A 19098-nucleotide genomic window follows, 5' to 3' on the forward strand; every position below is an offset into this window, starting at 1 on the left:
TGGAGCATTCATAAACCCTCGACCAGTCAAAAACAGACAAAATTAAAATATGAATCTAGGCAAGCAAATATATCTAATCTAATCATTTAATCAAATAATAATATATCCATAATAAATAAAGTAGGAAGCAATCTGTAACTGGCGATTAAACAATTAACTCACCCGCCCACATACAACACACACAACCCCTACGCTAAAATAAAGTAGCAACCCAGAAACCCACAGACCTATACAACCCCATACCAACCCAAACGGGCCACGGGAATGTCAGAAGGAAAGAACGAAAAAGTCAACATCCGGAAGGAACGAATTTGTACAGCAAATAAATAAAGACGACGAAACCAAAGTAATGCCCCCCATGCTCGTCCCCCCCCAAAATGTAAACAAATAGAACAAGGTACCTAAATGGCGAGTGAGTTGATATGTTGTGTGTTAGTATAGATAAGTTAGGCATAAGAGCGTCGGGGTGGGGGGTGGGTGAGGCGAAACCCCCCCGGCGCAACAAAAAAAATGACTCAGACTAATGTATCTATTTGCATGTATCCAATTGTATATAAGATTATAGTATGTATCAGGACGACGCCTCAGGTTCAAACCCATCACTAAAACCCAAAACTACTAATCCCAAGCTTATAAGTTTCTTTTCAGACCCATCCTGAGGTCGACCCGGCAATGATAAAGGACCTCGCCAATAAATTATACCTTAATTAATCATTATTAGAGTCACATTAAAAATAAAGCATAAACTTTGGCATCCACTTCCCACTAACCCCCCCATAGCTTGTACCAAAAATTAGTAACTTTCTTCATAGGTCACCAACTCCACCCAAATTTAGTAATACTCTTACACTTGCTGTCCCATAACAACCCATACCCTGTCACAGAAATAAAACACACATATCAAACCTTAATAAAATTTGACTAGTTGGTTTTTTTACTGCCCTTCAGGCAGGTTTTTTCTCCTTCATACGTTAAAAATCTTTTTCTTCTTTTTCTTCGCGTTTGCTGCAACTTCCTTCCTTTTCCTTCCTCTCATTCATACTACCCGAAAAGTGCCGAAAGGCAGAAGTCGGAGATTGCAACTCACACTAGGTGTGCTTTCCATGTAAACTAAAGTGCAAGCTATCTTGACAGTGACGTCAGCTGGGACCGCACTACAGGTTGATGCGAAACCATTGTATCACTCCGCGCAAAGCATGAAAGATTCTCTCCTCACAGTTGTGTCTCAGAGTCCGCAGAGAAAACACACAGGAGGAACGGAACGTTTTTGTGTACAGCTGATCGAGGGTTGGGTCGGGTGGGAGGTGGGGGGTAGTAAACTGCTCGACTTCTGACACCCTTTCAATGTTGCCAAACTTACATGGACGAAAGGTCATTGAGTTCGAGTGCGTCTGTTGTTTGTACCGAAATGAAGGGCAAAACCGTACATAGTGAGAGCCGAGAGGTGATTTCCAATGTTGTTAATTTTTTTGACAACGAAGCAAGAGAAGGATGTTACACGTTTCCGGTCAATCAAGCTACAAAGCGTGCGGCGGCTGCAGTTCAAATGTCGGACACTTTCATTAAGAAAATTAGAAAGGAAGGAAATTCCGGGGGGAAATTTACGACACCAGGTAATCACAGGTCTGCCGAAAAGAGTAGAATTGTTGTAGACGACTTTGACAAGTGTTTGATTAGAAGAACTATTGGTAATTTTTATACGGTTGAACATGAAGTGCTTTCGAAATTAAAGAAAGAAATTAATTTTCGGGGTAGTCGTGAAACTCTTCGCAACATTATTTGCAATGACTTAGGATTATATAGTATTATATATATATATATATATATATATATATATATATATATATATATATATATATATATATTAGTTATATCAGCTAATCAAAACCAACAAAAAGCCCCCGCAATATCGGGTCGACACTCTTGCAGCAGAAAACGGCCACACCGTACTTCGTCTTCCACCTTATCATTGCGATCTAAACCCTATTGAGTATGTTTGGGGTATCATAAAGGGTCGTATTGCATCACAAAATGTGGATCGTAATTTGGGCAGAGTACTGAAAGTTGCAAGAGAAGAATTTCAGAACTTTCCCAAATAAGACTGGAATCACAACCATGACAATAGATTTTATTGTTATTAATTATTTAAATCGGGAATCGTCACGAACGCTATCCATACTTCTTCAACCACTGACCGCGCCACCCTGAACGTCGCGTTTTGCGGCAGGTCCACCAGAATTTCATCTGTCAGAGAACAGCTGTGAGGCATCGTGGCAACAGCGTGCCATTTGAGAGCAAAGGAAAAGAAAAATTTCCCCCATATTCTCGTCTGCTGCCGTTCACCGCGACAGAAACAGGTGGGGGTGGATTTTAGTTCGCATATTTTCCGGGTGTTTTCTCTTCTTTGCTGAGCAGTATATATAATTTTAACTTTGACTTGTAACAAAATAATCGTGCCGAATACTCTACATTTCAACAAGTTTTTAAGTATCTAATATTTTTAACACATTTATATGCTCTGTATACGCTGTAACGTGTTTTCATTAAGGAACTATATTTTTGTGCTCAAGCCTCGCGAACTTTCCGTTCAAAGGCGCGTTGCCATCTCGTATTCATTATCCGATTCCGTTCATTTTCTTGTATTTATACATCGTGCTCGTTTTAATTGCTCTTTATTTTACATGATTCCATTCTAAAAGAAACCTCGCATTGCGACATGTTGGACTTCCTTCCCTTGCATTTCAAACTATTGAAATTCTTTCCCTTGTTTGTCTTTTTTCTTAGTGCAGACAGTGAAAGTATTAACGATGGAAGTTTGCAATGCTGTTACTACGTCACTGTCAAGATAGGTTGCACCAGAGTATAGTTTACACCCTAACCGCATGAAGCATGCTACACACAAGGAGGGCGCTCTTGAGCTCTACTGTACCCGCCTCACGGGTGGTCGGGTTCAAGAGTGGCTGCCATTATTCCGCAGCGCCGCAGATCTGGCTGGGCCCCACTTAATGCGGCGGAGAACTTTGGGGGCCGCATTAATAACAATAACAATAGCTCGGAGTCAGTGATGCCAAAAGCAGGGAAATTTCCCTCGGCACAGGGAAATTTGAGGGTGAAAAGGGAAATTTACTGAAAAATAGCTAAAAAAACAGGGAAATCTAAACTCACATTTTCGTTTCATTCTTTTAAAAAGTTCGAAAATATTTTTTTCAGCGTGTACTTTTTCCAAATGAATAGTTAGTAACAGTGACACTTTTCAGTAAGCTTTCTTTCTCCCTGTTATAGATGACCTTGACCGGTCAGTCTTATATTTGTTGCGTTTCCTAGAAAGGCCTCAAGGCACGAGCCGCGCTGCACCTGGAAAGAATTTGGGACGCGATTTTCATTTTTTTTATTGTTCCATCCGTCATTTCAGAACGTGTCTTAGTGGCTGTGTGTGTGACTTTGTGTGTCCTGTGTCTTTGCAAGGAGAATGGAAGAGGTAACTGATAGGAAGCTACCTGCAACTCCCAAAAAGGTTGGAAAATGTCGTGGGGATTTATCAGCGGATGAAAATATATCTGGGAAACATGTGGAAAAAAATTCGTATTGAGTGGCTGCCCATTACTTCACACTTTTATGATTTTCATAAATATTTAATAATAATAATAATAATAATAGTAATGTTTGTTCCTAAGGTAAAACAGGCGTCAAAAGAAAAATATTAACAGCAGGCCCCTAGCTAACTTTGACAATGGGTGGGTTTCAAAGGCCGACAATCATTGCGCTGCAGAAGAATTTTTTCTTGGTATGGAGATATTTTACATACATTAGTGTTTTATTTTAAAATTCAAATGTTTATTTTAGGATAATTATATTATGAAACTATGATCAGTTTCTAGTATTTTATTCAATGGAGGGTTTGAACCCAGTAAACCCCCTTATATACGGTCCTGATTAACAGTTATAGTAATACAAAGATACAGCTTCAGATGTGTTTTAAAAATCGAGGAAATTTAGGTCGAAAAAGGGAAATTTTACACTGGTAAAAGGGAAATCCTGCATTCGGAGATTGGCAACACTGCTCGGAGTTCAGTTGGCTTTCAGGTCGGCTCCCGATAATATCTCTCTTACCAACAGACCTGGAAGAAAGATAACTCCGCTCTTGCGAGAGTCCAAGCATCCTAAGGAAGGAAGTTGCACTCCGCTCTTGCGAGAGGCCAAGCACCCAAGAGAAGTTGTCCTCCGCCTGCGGGCGAGAGAAGCCGCACTCCGCCTTCCAGCGAGAGAGGTTCAACTCTGCCTTTGGCAAGAGAACCCACTCCACTTTCGAGTGAGAGATACCCCACTCCGCTCGCTTATTGGCGAGAGAGAACAACTCCACTTTAGAGTGAGAGGACCCGCTCCGCTTGCTGCGAGAGGTTTCCTTCCCCTATCAACCTGCGGCACCCCGCCAGGGTAGTGTGGCGTTGGGTTTCCAGACAACCTAGTCTCTCTTTCAGGGGAACCCGTGACGACTGCGGCGACCAGGCCCTAAATAAAATTAGGTCCCCATACTCCCTATTGGCGCCTCACTGCGAGGAATGAATTGGATGTTCCCTGCTCCCCCCTTATCTCTTCGAGTCTAAAGGTGGTACAGGTAAATGCACGTGAGTGGTAAGGGTAAAGGTAAGGACACGTGTGTAAGTGTGCTAACGGACATCCTTGTGATAGGATTATAATAAACTGTTACCTCTATATATAAACCTGGTTTAGTCTTTCTTTACACCCAGCAAGCCCTGAGATATTTCTGAGTCTTTGTACTACGACTGAATCAGTTAGCACACATGGGTAAACTTTTGCCGACCACCCAACTGTAGTGTTTAGCGTGTTGAACGCAGCCAGTACCAGTACTCCTGCGCCGTGGTGCTGAGCACTGCGTGGGTGGACGTTGCAAGAGACATCTCTTAGAAACTGTGTGAATTAAGCTGATTTGAAAAAGAAGATAATGGCGATTCTGAAGTTGGCAACCTGAATTCTTAGGAGTTGGCAAATTGATTTCTTAGGGAGTTGGCAAGCTGAATTCTTAGGGAGTTGGCAAGCTGAATTCTTAGGGAGTTGGCAACCTGACTACCGTTCGGATGGCAACGTGGCTTCCCTGAAGACGTCAAGAATGAGTCTAGTCTTCTCCCTTCCTCCATAGCCTAGGACCAGGTGACATAGTGAAATAGCCCAGGTCTTAGACTCAGCATACGCCACTGTTTCGGGGGTTACATGTAAATATCTGCGCCGACTTTCACTTATAGACACCGTTACGACGAGGCGCAACATATACGAGGTGCATTCATTTATTGGTGGATGATGTCGTTTTACTACATATCGACTTATTTGTATATTTTAAATCATTACATACCTAATGTGATAATAAAGAAATGGGCTTGTTCCCTGGTCAACCCAATTTATTTTCGGGGGGAGGTGGCATGTCACGAGCCGGAAATAAAATCCTATGTCATCCCAAAAACCTCAGCCAGCTCCCGGGTGAGGTCGCAGGAGCGGTTCGACTAAGTAGTTCCAAAGGGGAAGTACTTTTTTCCATGACTGTACGCCCATAATTGATCCTACTTAAAAATACACAGTGCGGCAATTTGAAATCGAGACTGATTTCTCGATAGGTAGCGCCACTGTACAAGCATTCTGTGGTGCGAACAAGTAACGGGTATCACACGAACAATCGACGCAGAGCTCGTTGACCTTCAGCGACATTGTCGCTTGTGGCGTTGTTAAATGTGGGCACATGTCGTTTAAGTGCGTCGTGATTTCAACATGGAACAAAGAGCAAACATCAAGTTTTGTGCGCTCTTGGGTAAACTGCTGCGGAAATGTTTCACATGTTGTAGCAAGTCTATAGGGACAATTGTTTATCCTGTACGTGTGTATTTGAATGGCTCAGGCTTTTCAGTGAAGGATGGGAGCCAATTGAACACAACGAGCATCCGGGTGTAGCAGGGACGGTGAGAAAACCAAAATTGGTTGAGCAAGTGAGGCAAATCATTACTGAAGACTGAAATTTCAGACAGACTGTTACTGCTGCATTTTATCTTGAGGTACTGAAATGTTTGATGCAAAGGATAACACGTGTGAGGCCAGAGTATCGAGATGATGGCAGCTGGCATCTGCTTCATGACAGTGCCCCAAGTCACAAGACTGATTGCGAAGAACTTTTGGCCCTAAATCGACTCTGTGTGCTACCACACCCTGCCTACTCACCGGATCTGGATCCTTGTGATTATTTTTTATTTCCTAAACCAAAATCTGAACTGAAAGGCTCCTACTTTTATGATGTACCAACAATCAAGAAGGCTACGACATGGATTTTAAACAGCGTTGCACAAAACGAATTCCAACAATCCTTCCACGCACTGGTAGGCATTGCACTAAAATGTGTGGATGTAGGAGGGTCCTACTTTGAATCATCCAAAGTAAGTACGGTAACTTTCTATGAAGACTAGTTTATTTTTTAAAGCACCAGTCTCGATTTCAAATTGCCGCACTGTGTATATACAATCACTAAACACTAAAAGCATGCATTTTATGAAACAGAAGATAGGTCAAATCTACCTCTTAGATATTAATTCATTTCGCCTTATTTTCCATGGCGAAATTAAGGCTGTGGGAGCTTTCTCTACCACTTAACTATGGTTGCATCTACAGGTTTTCACTGAAATAAGCATGTAGAAAGAATGGAAATATATAGAGAAGGAAATTCCACACGATATAGTACAGGGTTACCTTTTTGGGGCCACCCTGTATAAAGTAATTTCATAAATGGGCAAAGGTAAGTAAACACAGAGAATCTAAACCTAGACAAAGACATATACACACGACATACATACACGCGCGTCTCTTTTCGGAAATATTTTGGTATTTAGAGTGACAGACATGACAAATAGTTGACGGATTTCAGTTTTCCTTTTATGGAGTTGGTGATGTCTGATGTGTATATTAGATTTGAATTGATGTGTTATTGCTTGATATCAAATATCTTAATTTGCTCTCGAAAATACACATTGAAGATGCGTTTCGGATTTCAAGGGGCAGTTTGTCCCACAGGCGTACCGCTGTGCAAGGGAGAGGAGGAAATGAGTGTATATCGCCCTACAAAGCCAGAGGTTCCGGGTTTGAATTGAACCCTTGTCAAGGAGGATTAATCTTATCAGAAAGGGCATTTTCAGGCTACACCAGGAACAATATTGGAAAGAGGGCGGCCAAAAAGGAAGGTGGCGAGACAGGGCCGTCCGAAGGATTTTTTCTCAGGGGGGGGGGGCAGTCACAGAAACTTCTATATTATTATTATTATTATTATTAGAGGAGAAGGTCTAAATATGGACGAAGGTTTAAATATGGGTTTTCGAGTTATCAGTGCTCCTGGGTGCTGCAGCCTGGCAGAGGCTATTGGAACTGGTTATCTGTCAAGGACAAAGGTTGCGGCGCCAATTCGCAAGAGAAAGTGGTGGTTAGTTTCGGCCTTGGACGCTGTTATAGAATTGCGACCTCCGAAAACTTTTTGCAGGTATGTTTAAACTCAGCGTTTTCTGAATTCTCATCTGCTTTGTATATTATCGGTACATAAAACAAATGTGTGCTTTTATAATGACATGATTTGTTTATGAAATATGTACTACAGAGGGCGAAAATAAATTGAAGAAGAAAAATAGCGAGATGGTCTAAATATGGGCTATGACATGAGGTCTAATGTTGAGATCACATTTTCAACAAATATTTGGACGTTTTTCTTAATTTCTATTTTTCGCATTCCGCGTGATTTTCAAAACAACAGATTATTCATAAATATGAATTTTATAATGTTTTAGCGATAAATAACTGTTTTTTAAATTTTAATTGCTTTTTGTGATATTGCCACTAGTAGCCCATATTTAGACCACAATTTTGAAATGCATCATTTTACAATTTTTTGCAAATTGCTTTTTTTTTTAAAAAAAAAGGCAGACCTTCTATACTTTAGCATGCTATTACATTTACGTATATATTTCATAGATATGCATTTTAAAGGCAGGTGCTTGATATATTAATTTTTTTCCCTCCGAAAATGACAAAATAAAAAAGGGGGCCCATATTTAGACCTTTTCCTCTATAGTCATCCGTGGCCGTGCGGTCTAAGGCGCTGTGCTTAAGACAGCATGGGTTCGAGTCCCCCTGGGTTCAGTCTCCGGGTTATCGGCCTGTGTATAGGACCGGTGGCAACCCACCCTCGTGAGAAAATTGGGGAGCTACGAGTGAGTAGCGTAACCCGGTCATAAAAATCTCCTACAACGGCTGGGGGTTCGACGTGCTGACCCCACGTCACTCCATTACCGGTTGAAGAACTCCGGAAGGATTGTGGGAGGGAGACTGGCAGTCGGGAGATAGGCCAAGGCCTTTACGGCCTGTAGAGCCACGGATTATTATATTCTGTAAATCTATATACAATTCGCATGACTGTATACTTAACATTAATTCATGTAGGACAAAAAGCTGTTTTTTATAGTTAGATAATTAGTGTAAAATAGACTAAGTTTAAATGTAACCCTACTTCAAATAATAATACTAGTTGCTGTAACTTACGGCCTGTAAGTCACAGAAAACAATACTTTTTGTTATAAAATATCTACAATTTCACCATTCGAAATACATTAACTCTTTCCAGAAATCTCAGGGGGGGGGGGGCAAATGCCCCCTGGCCGGGGCGAGACCCTGAGGCTGAGGAGGGTCGATCGCTCCAAGTCCACTACGGTGACCAACTCTCCCGTATTTCCCGGAAACTCCCGTATAAAAGCTATTTTGTTGGGTTGGGTACTCCTGGCTCCCGTATTGACATTCTACTTATTTCCCCCGTATTTTACATTTACAATGAAGATCGCGAAATTTAAGTTCATTCCGATATAATAGGAGTTCGGCGAGCCGTACAAGGCAATTATTGTGAGCATTGTTGTACAGTGTTTGAAATTTCCACCAATTTTTTTTAAAAAATGCTTGGTTCTTCAGCGTCAGTGGACAAAAACATATAGGTCAGGACTAAGAAACTTGTAAATTTAGAAATTTTTATTGTGTTGTGGCCTGTTTTTTTTTATCCATCCCATGAACATCTGCAAGTGTGACACTGAACCGCGAAAAATTCACAAAATTTGTCGCACTTAAATCTCCCGTAAAATCATGGTCGAAATTTGGTCACCCTATTGGGCACGCAGGTGGCTCTTGTGTTCCTAAATACATCACGATTCGTTTCGCTATCCGGCCGAACATCGTGGCCCGTTGTGCATTCGGCTGCAATATTTCCCCGGGAACTAGAGAATAGCACAAAGGCAAAGCTCAAGGCCACTTCCGAAAAGCAGAAAATATTGACTATCCCGAACTCTGTTTTTACCTGGGCAACTCCGCCAACGTGTGTCTGACCTTGAACGTGTCCATTTTCTTTCGTGCCTGCTTAACAAACGGTTATGTTCGTTTCCTCTGCGGCCTTGAAAAGTGTTAACTACGTACAGACGAGGCGTAATGTCACATATTCAGCTACGCAGTGGTGGATTCCCGGCAGGGCCGCCGTTAGGAAACGCGAGGCCCTTATATTTTCAAAAGTGAAATATAGACACCTTTCTTTCCTTGTAAAACACTGACACCCCCCCCCCCCCCATCGCCAATCCTCCCCATCAGCCCACAAAAAAACATTTTATCTTGTGTAGTTTTCGAAGTGGAAATTTCTAATCGGGATGTGGTGTTGATGGGGGGAAATGATTGTGATGAAGGTGCAGCACAGGGGGACTAACCCCATGGTTTCATTACTGTCAAGAGTCAAGTATTATTATTTTTTTGTTTTTGTTTTAAGTTCACTTTATGCACAGATAGGGTAATCGGGATTGGAACTACAGTTTAAAGTTGGATCCGAACCACTAACTCCTCCACTGGATGTCGAACCCGGGACCTCTTGATTACAAGGCGACGACGATGCCATTACGCCATCGGGGGAGCCTTTTAGTAGTACGAATATTTAATATTTTACGTATTTAGAGTAATTTCTGGCGATTCACATTGAAATTTACTTGCGATAGGTAATAAATAGATCCGTCATACACATGGCGACAGAGCCGGACTGGGACACCGGGGGCAAAATACCAGTGCGCCCTTTTACCATGGCGCCCTGCCTCCAAATAGGCGCCGAAAAGATGGGCTCACCCATCCTAGCTTATGCTATTATCTACAACTAAAACATAAATTTCAGAAGACTTGGAGAATGAAATGAAATTTTATCATTTGAAGCACTAGTGCATTCGGCTTCCATCAAAGTATTTCATTTCCAGTTAAAAAAAAATGTTAAAAAAAATCGTCTAACATCGCCGACAAAAAGTAGCAAGTTGCGAAAGTGGCTCCCCCGAGTGTGGAATGCTTTATGGGAATTTTCTTAACCGGGGGTGATGGCGTCACCCCCATGTTCCTCCCACTGACCCCCCTTTTAAAAGACTCATGCGGGCGCCCTTGATTTGAGAACCATGTTTTTTTTAAACACTCACCACAGTCGCCACCTGTCAAAATTTTGACTTCGATAACGTGACTGAAATAAATAAACAAATGAAGACTTCGATACACAAAAGGCGAGAGATTGTATGAACGGTGAACGATACGATTTTTGCCTTTATTGTATTCTACAAGTTTTCTAAATGAATTTCACTCTACGATACTTTCCTAAACGATACGGAATGTTCACAATTTACGATACCAATGTGTGAAGACTGCGTAACACACACACATTTATGCAGAAACTGTTTGGATATACCCGTATACAGAGTCGCTGAACTCCGAGGCGGAGTGGTTAGCACCAGGGCTCTCTGGTTTGAATCTCGGCTTGGGCATGGGTGTTCCTTGTGAGTGTCACTTCATCAATTTTATTTTGTCATTCATCCTCATCGTCGCGATCAGCCAAGAGTGGCAGAGAACAGACACTAAATAACAAGGTGACATTATGGACCACAGACAAACTTTAACAGCTTGCAGAGGACGTCAATGGGAACAATTTTCCTTGATAACGGTTTGTTCCTTGACGTTTCATTTCGGCTTCAGCTTTCAAATATAGCATTTATTTTGTATCCTGTATGTTTGTGTCCATGCATCAAATTCATGGTTACTACGGACTAGCATTTTTCCTGTCGAAAGACGACAAAATCTTTAGTACGCTGCGAAGGATGACCCTCAGGATATAAATATCTCTGAAAAAAACAACAACTTAAGAAGTCTTTAATGTCACAATAAGAAGCAGCGTAACTTGGGGTCGAACGTGAACCTCAGGTTTCTAAATATACAAAAGGTTTAACATTCCAAAACATATGTGTACATTTTAATAAACGTGGAGATTTGGCCCCAACCCTTTGCCCACGCCAAGTTACGCCGATGACGATAAGCAGGAGTGCATGAATTAAGCGAAAGGGACAATCTCAGGGGTTTCATCCGTCTGCTAGCATGATCCCGTTTCCATAGAATATTGACGTCTTTAGTATGTTATCTGACAGAAAAAATATCACCTACATACACACAAGATCAGCGTCCAAAGTGTGGAGGGTGAAACGCAGCGGGATGATAACCCCTTCAGTTAAACAAATTTTATACAGTACCCGCCAGCTAGGCTAATTTGCCTGAGCATTCTTCCTATAAAACCTTTCCCGGATTCTCTGGAGTAAGAAAACGCGAACGCGTTCTGTGCGCATGTTGAAGGGTGTGCGCCTCGTCCAATGAACGCGCGGAGGGGAGGGGCATCCACGGGGGGGGGCTCATTCGCGGTCCAGTAGTTCCGTAGTAAACATGTCAGCTCGCAAATCTAGGGGAACTCTGCATTCAGGAGAGTGCCTCATAGTGTTGAATGTGTTCGAGAACAACTTGTTTGAAAAGTTTAAAACACATGTTTTTTTTTTTTTTTACAAATGTTTAAAACAAAGTGTTTGAACCATGTTTTTCAGACTTGTTTAAAACACATTTTGATACATGATGTTTCATAGTTTGTGGTTATTTTCATGTTTTTTTTGAAAATGTATGTTTAAATTTGTTTTAGTTCTTTTCTGTTCTTCGTAGCATCAAAAGACAAATAAACGTGCAATATTATTTGTTATTTGTGTAAAACAATACACTGGCCATAGTTAAGAATAAAAGAAGAAATTGGCAGCAGAAAGCGTTTTGCTTTACGGCCGTTATACAGCGCAGCACTTCCTTGCTTTCATCCAGCACCCTTCCCCACCTAGTCTGGCCCCGCCCACAAGCTTTCCCCTCTGCGCGTCGCTACTAAAGAGAATCCGGAAAAGCAGTATAGTATTTTCAATATTTTCAGGTGGTAGAGGGGAGATTCCATTGATTTTTACAGCATAGATATACAGTCCCCAAGGGCTGAACATTTGTAAAAACTGGGCAGTGGCGGATGCAGGATGGCACTTGGGATGGATGGTTTTTCCTGCGGAAGTCCATTCCAACTAATATTTGCATAGTTTTTTATGTAAACAATGCACAGCACTATTCTGTGGTCCTAGGAATTAACGTGTACAGGTTGAGATACTGGATTCGTACTCCGTATAAGTAAAGAATGTATATTATTGTCATACATCATTATTATAGCTTTCCATTGTCATGATAAATCTAACGATACTAGGATACGACGCAAAGAGGGGAAACGAAGAAACAAGGATCTTGTTTCTAGAATAAAGCATTAGGTCGTTTCTTATTTATTTAATTTTGATATTAAATGTAGATTATCATCAGTAGACCTCAATACAGAATTAGGAACAAATAATAATAATCAGTGGGGGCGATTGGATTAAAAAACGGGGGGGCAACTGTCCCCCACGCCCCGCCACTGATAATAATTATAATTTGACATTATAATATCTACGAAATATCCATAAAAACCATCCATAATGTTTTACACCAATGGAATAAAACAATACTGAGATGCAAATAAAATTACATCGATTAAATATAATGTACGCAAAAATGTAGACCAGCCATTTGAGAGGGGGCGATCACCCCCATCGCCCTCCCCGTGGATCCGCGCCTGCCACTCGGAAACAGGCAAACACAGATACCGTGTCAACAGCTAATCAACAAATAATTTCACTATCACCTACAAATGTGATGGATCTATTTATTAGCCATCGCTCATAATATTTTTTTATGCTGTATCTTAGTTTCTCCCCTATATACACATTCTTCCCCTCCCCCAAAAGATAATTCACTTCACTCGTTCTTCTTCCAGTCTTTCGTCCTCGCCTCACTTCTCTTTTCATTCACTTTCACCAAAAACACTCCCACTTTTCCACACTTGCTGCACTCTGTTCCACAACTAATTTGAGAGCTCCTTCCTTTTCCAAACCCTCCAACCATTTGTCTTGCAGGGCGCGCGTTCCCAGACACGAATTTTTTTTCCAGTCAACTTGTGAATGCGGGTTCATTTCTTGCTCTCTGATTAGCTGTTGGAAAGTTACGGTGCTCTGATTGTGAGAATATCTTATTTCCTATTTTCAGCGCAAATTTGTTGCTTTCTAATCTAACCTAACGTAACGTACAGCGCAAATAAGATATTCTCACAATCAGAACACCGTAACTTTCCAACAGCCAATCAGAGAGCAAGAAATGAACCAGCATTCACAAGTTGACTGGAAAAATAAAACGCGCTTCCCTTCCTGGACATGCAAACAGGTGATCCGTCCCGTCATTCCCCTTACACATTATACATTCATATGTACCTCCCTCTCTTTTCACCGCACTGTGTCTCATTCCTCAATCTCTTGCTTCCTTGCATACTTTCTTCATATACTTTGCTTGTCCTCATTCCCGGATGTCCCTTGATGTCTAGTGATATTTTCGTTGCACTTTCCATAATTATTTCAAGTGTGCCTTGGTCTACGTGCTCTTCTTCCCATACCCCTCCCAACCCGATCTCGAATAGCTTGGCAAAAAAGTGGGGGCAACCATCCCCCTAATCGCCGCCACTGACGCTGAGTGATAGGAGAGTTGTTTTCGTAATCTTCAAAAGAACAATAGTTTTCCAGTTTTTGCATGTCCTTGATCCAACTAGTGCCCATAGTCAAGCAATATAGGTTGCTCTTGACACAAATTGTATAAAAATACTCCCAATATATCCAACTACATGCACATTAAACCACTAGCATACGAAGGATTTTTGTCCCGGGGGGGGGGGGGCTGGAATTGTATAGGTGGAAATCGCTGGGATCTAGCACACAATTTCGTAATTAACGACTTTTAATCTGTTTTAAAAGTTGTTCTAAGGCAAAAATATTAACTGGGATCATTTTAAGGTTGGTTCGCATTTACCACTTTAATTTTTCCCAGAGTTCTTTACTGCATTTCAAAATTTTGATATTCTCAAAATTTCGGGAGGAGACGTAGCCCTATCAGCTCTCCCATGCGTACGCCAGTGCAATAAGCTCAAATATGCACCTTAAAACTTCACCAGATTAAAGCAAATCAAGTGTGATGAATTGGTGTTTAAAAGCTTGCGTGCATTATTGCATCCCCCGCCCCCGCCCAAGGGAAAAATTTGCAAATATGCAAAATATACGCCCCCCTTTATTGCGACAGCAATTTTGCCCTGTCCATCACTATGTTTTTTCGTCGAAAAGTTTCTCTTGTATTATTGTATACACAAAAGGACTCGTCCATGACCTTCCTCACGATTGTTCGCAATTATCAGTTCCTGGGTGGAACCCTCTGTTAGGGCTATAAATAGCTGCGACACAATAGGGTGTGGTGGCGACAATAAATAAGCAGGTAGTGAGTGCGACTTTCCATGAACCTCTTATTCGTGCGTACCATCACGTAGGCACGAATCGCATGGTGCTTTTGCCTGGTAAAACCACCCAAGCATGAACAACAGTGTTGCCAATTACATCGTAATTATGCTTCTTACATGTGGAAAAATATATTCGGAAACCATATCACGATAAAATAAAATTGAAATAGTATGTGCGTCAGCTTCTGGGCTATATGCACCCGCCACATTATACGCCCCTTACCACAACCAAAATCTCCACATACCCACAGGCTATAAAGAGGAGAACACATCACAACAGAGGATTATATAATGACGAATCTGAAGTTGATGGGGGAAATGATTGTGATGAAGGTGCAGCACAGGGGGAGACTTACCCCATGGTTCCTTCACTCGCCCTCCCCCAGTTGTAAACTATTTAATCACTTCTTTTGTCCTTCATATTTGAATTATCTTATTTGTTTAATTGGTTTGCTTTATTTTACTTCGCTTTTTGTGCCACTTTTCGCTAATTTCCGAAGATGGGGATGACGTGATGAAATTGATGAATGGACACTCACAAACATCCATGTCCAGACCGGGATTCGAACCCGTGATCCCTGGCTATCTTATTTGTGTCAGACGTTATTTTATAAAATAAATTTGGGGAACATATGTTATTATATTTACAGCATCAATAAACGTATCAATCCACGCATATTTGTAATAAGCATAATTCATCAAAGAAAAATTGAAAGAAACAACGATAGACACAGGGTTCGAACCTGGGACCTCTGGCTTCCCTTATACTGATCACGCTGCCACGGACGCCAGACGTTCTTTCCCAGTTGAGAATGGAAGAATTTGAAGAAAGGACACATCAGAGGAGGGACGATATCAATTTCATTGCCAACATTAATACCAATGACCTTTTGAAGATCCGAACCCAGGAGTTCTATAGTTTCAGATCGCGTTCTACTGACCACTGGTTCATGGATATCTGTAGTATTTTTTCCATATTTCCTATGCTGTCAATTAGGTTATATATTTTTTTTATCACCACTACCATAAACGTAATTGAAAATAAAATGTAACACTTCCAATGATTTTTATTTTAGGGTCACTTTCCTTCCAATTTTGGCTAACCGCAACGATGAGGATTAGTGATATGATAATATTGATGAAGGGACATTCACAAAGAACACTCTTGCTTGGGATTGAAACCCGGGAGCCCTGGAGCTGTCACGCGCCGTACTAAACACTTCGCCACGAAAGTTGGCAATGCAATACTCGAAATTATAGGCTTAATTTATTTTTGTCCGAGTTTCTGTTTTATGCGCAGAAGGGTTAATCTGGGGGGACTGGATCTACAGTATAAAGTGCGATTGAAAACAATATATGCCCTCACCGAGTATCGAACCGGGGTCCAGGGGTTGTGACGATGCGAAATTTTACCTATAAAATCGCATCGTCACAGGGTTTATCCAAAACTGGGGGATTTAATTCCGATTTTTGGTGGGTAGGGGGGATAAAGGTACAATATCACTGCCAAGAGATCCTTTCGAGTACAAAGCGACATCGCCACTGCGCCATCGGGGAAGCTTTAAATGCATTTTGACTCCTGGTTAAGAAATCCTTGCTTGGATCACGTGATAACAACGTGAACAATATCAGTACATCCATACACGAAGACGTACCCCACCCAAATCTTTGACAGTCACCCATTTTGGCCCATACACACCAGCAAGTCTGGCACCGGCAGTGATATACTCTCATCATTTTTTTATGGATCTCTAAAACTTTCCCGATTTCACGTTCTGAAAGTATAAAACTAATTTCTGTCATTTCAGGAAACAAAATGCACTTACCTCTCGCTCCTGTGCGGTTTTGGCTTTGGTTGTTTCCTGGTTTGCGTCCATGATGGGTAAACGGACGATGCACATCGTAATGAGTTAACCACTGTGTTGTTTATGGGCGTCAATCCCACTAACTGGGACCCCAGCTTCACGACTGCCGACGGTAACATGTTCACGTATCAAGATCAAAATGCACACTGACTCGCCCCGCAGCCACAGCCAACCACAAGCCTTTTGAACAGCTGAGAAACCAGTCGTAAGAAAAACAGAAGACTACGCACGCTACCAAAGTCTGTTTCTTTGTAAACAAACTTCTATCGTTCTTCCGACTGCCTTCCTATCTCAGCGCCACGCACGGCGAAACTTGGCTACGTGCCAATGAACAGCACAAGTGGTTTTGTACATGGAAGTTGTCCTTGAATGTCCTTCCAGCGTTAGGGGCGCAAATTTGGCGGATGTTACGGCATTTATGTATCTACTCTTAAGTTAACGTGCGTTTCTTATCGTTTTGAATGGTTGATATCCTAATTGAAAATGAATCACTCGTGTGGAACGAGCGATCTCTTAAAAAATTATTAATAGCTTTGCTTCGCAAAATTCACTTTTGTAAATAATGACAAGCCAGCTCCGGTTTTGGTACTGTTACCAGGCGTGATGCGTCCTCCCAGAACATTTACGTCGTTAAGGGGAGGGACCGGGGGCGCAGGCTCCCAAAAAAAACCCGTGCCCTCCCCACCAAAATTTTCCATGGTTCAGAGGAAATTTTACTTTATTTTTTAAAACCTCCAAATTATTGTTTAAGAAAACTTTGCATATTTATCGCAACTGGCTTATTTATTTTAGCTTGTGTACTTGTTGAGACATATACTAAGTTATATATAAATGTAAACAATAATTTGAAACAAATTAAAACACCACATCAATGAAAACTTTATATGTACAGGGTGGGCCACGAATAAGTGGCCCGTCCCCGCACCGCAGTACATCATTTCAGTCTGGGGCTACTTTTTCGTGGCCCACCCTATATATGGCAATGTGCGTGTGTGTGTGTGTGTGTGCGGGTGTGTGTGCAATGGACGTCCGCAGGATTATTTCCAGGGAGGGACAAGCAAAACTATTTTCTTCCGTATTTTCTTCCAGTGCGGGGGCAAACGATGCACATTTCCCCGCATAAGAGTATCGTTACCTCAAAAAAACATTGCTTCAGTTTGAAGTTATCATGTCCCTTCAACGCCCTTGTAATAAATAACATAATATTACTGTAATCAGTGGCGGCGATTAGGGGGGCGAAGGGGGCGGTTGTCCTCTACTTTTGCCACATTTGCCTCCGTAGTATTCTAAACCTTATGTACCAAGGGAAAGTAAAATCAGCGGCGGCTATAAGGGCAGAGCCGCCGTGCCGTGGCACTACCCTCAGAAGAAACGCATACCTCGCCAAAGTATTGTTAAATTAATACATTTACAATTTACAGACAAGGAGATTCGAATCTCGCAATCGGTCAAGCTCGTGGCGGATAGGCATGGGTCAAGCTGACGACCGATCCCAACTGTGGTCTTAATACGTCACGGGCGAAACTAGCGACACCTATTGGCAGTGCACCCAACTACGTTGCCGATTTGCTTCTCTGTGGGCACGCTAGATGGCACGCTGTGTATACTGCTTTTCAGGATTCTCTGGAGTAGCGACGCGCAGAGGGGAAAGCTTGTGGGCGGGGCCAGACTAGGTGGAGAAGGGTGCGGGATGACAGCAAGGAAGTGCTGCGCGGTGTAACGGCCGTAAAGCAAAAAGCTTTCTTCTGCCAATTTCTTCTTTTATTCTTAACAATGGCCAGTGTATTGTTTTACACAAATAACAAATAATATTGCACGTTTATTTGTCTTTTGATGCTACGAAGAACAGTAAAACATTAAAACAAATTCAAACATACATTTTCAAGGAACATGCAAATAACCACAAACTATGAAACATCATGTATCAAAATGAGTTTTAAACAAATATGAAAAACATGTTTCAAACACTTTGTTTTAAACATTTGTAAAAAAAAACAAAGCCATGTGTTTTAAACTTTTCAAACAAGTTGTTCTCGAACACATTCAACACTATGAGGCGCTCTCTTAAATGCAGTGTTCCCCTAGACTTGCGATCTGACATGTTTACTACGGAACTACTGGACCGGGAATGAGCCCCCTCCCGTGGATGCCCCTCCCCTCCGCGCGTTCATTGGACGAGGCGCACACACTTCAACATGCGCACAGAACGTGTTCGCGTTCTCTTACTCCAGAGAATCCGGGAAAGGAATATAGAGGAGAGGGAGGGGAGGGTGTTGTACCGGTTGTACCAACAAATATATTTCAAATATTTTCTAAGTTTCTCGTTTTTACCTTTTAAATATTATACTGTTAATATCATTTTCTCTTCAATGAAAGCATGAGCGAAATAACTAATTTTGCAGCTATAGGTTACAATAACAGTGCATTAAACTGCCGTTGCTA

The 19098-nt window shown here is 41.7% G+C and overlaps 1 protein-coding gene across 1 annotated transcript in view; it reads right to left on the reverse strand.

Annotated features, from left to right (window-relative positions):
* LOC145979337 (farnesyl pyrophosphate synthase-like) overlaps positions 1-16954 on the reverse strand; it is a 121986-nt gene extending 105032 nt beyond the window's left edge. Inside the window, exon 1 of the mRNA XM_083112196.1 lies at positions 16618-16954. Coding sequence (XP_082968322.1) covers positions 16618-16775 — 158 coding nt within the window. The 5' untranslated portion in view covers positions 16776-16954. The remainder of the gene's footprint in view (positions 1-16617) is intronic.
* Positions 16955-19098: the final 2144 nt, after the last annotated feature.

This window comes from Lepisma saccharinum, chromosome 26, assembly GCF_977018435.1.
Source record: "Lepisma saccharinum chromosome 26, izLepSacc3.1, whole genome shotgun sequence".
NCBI lineage: Eukaryota > Metazoa > Arthropoda > Insecta > Zygentoma > Lepismatidae > Lepisma > Lepisma saccharinum.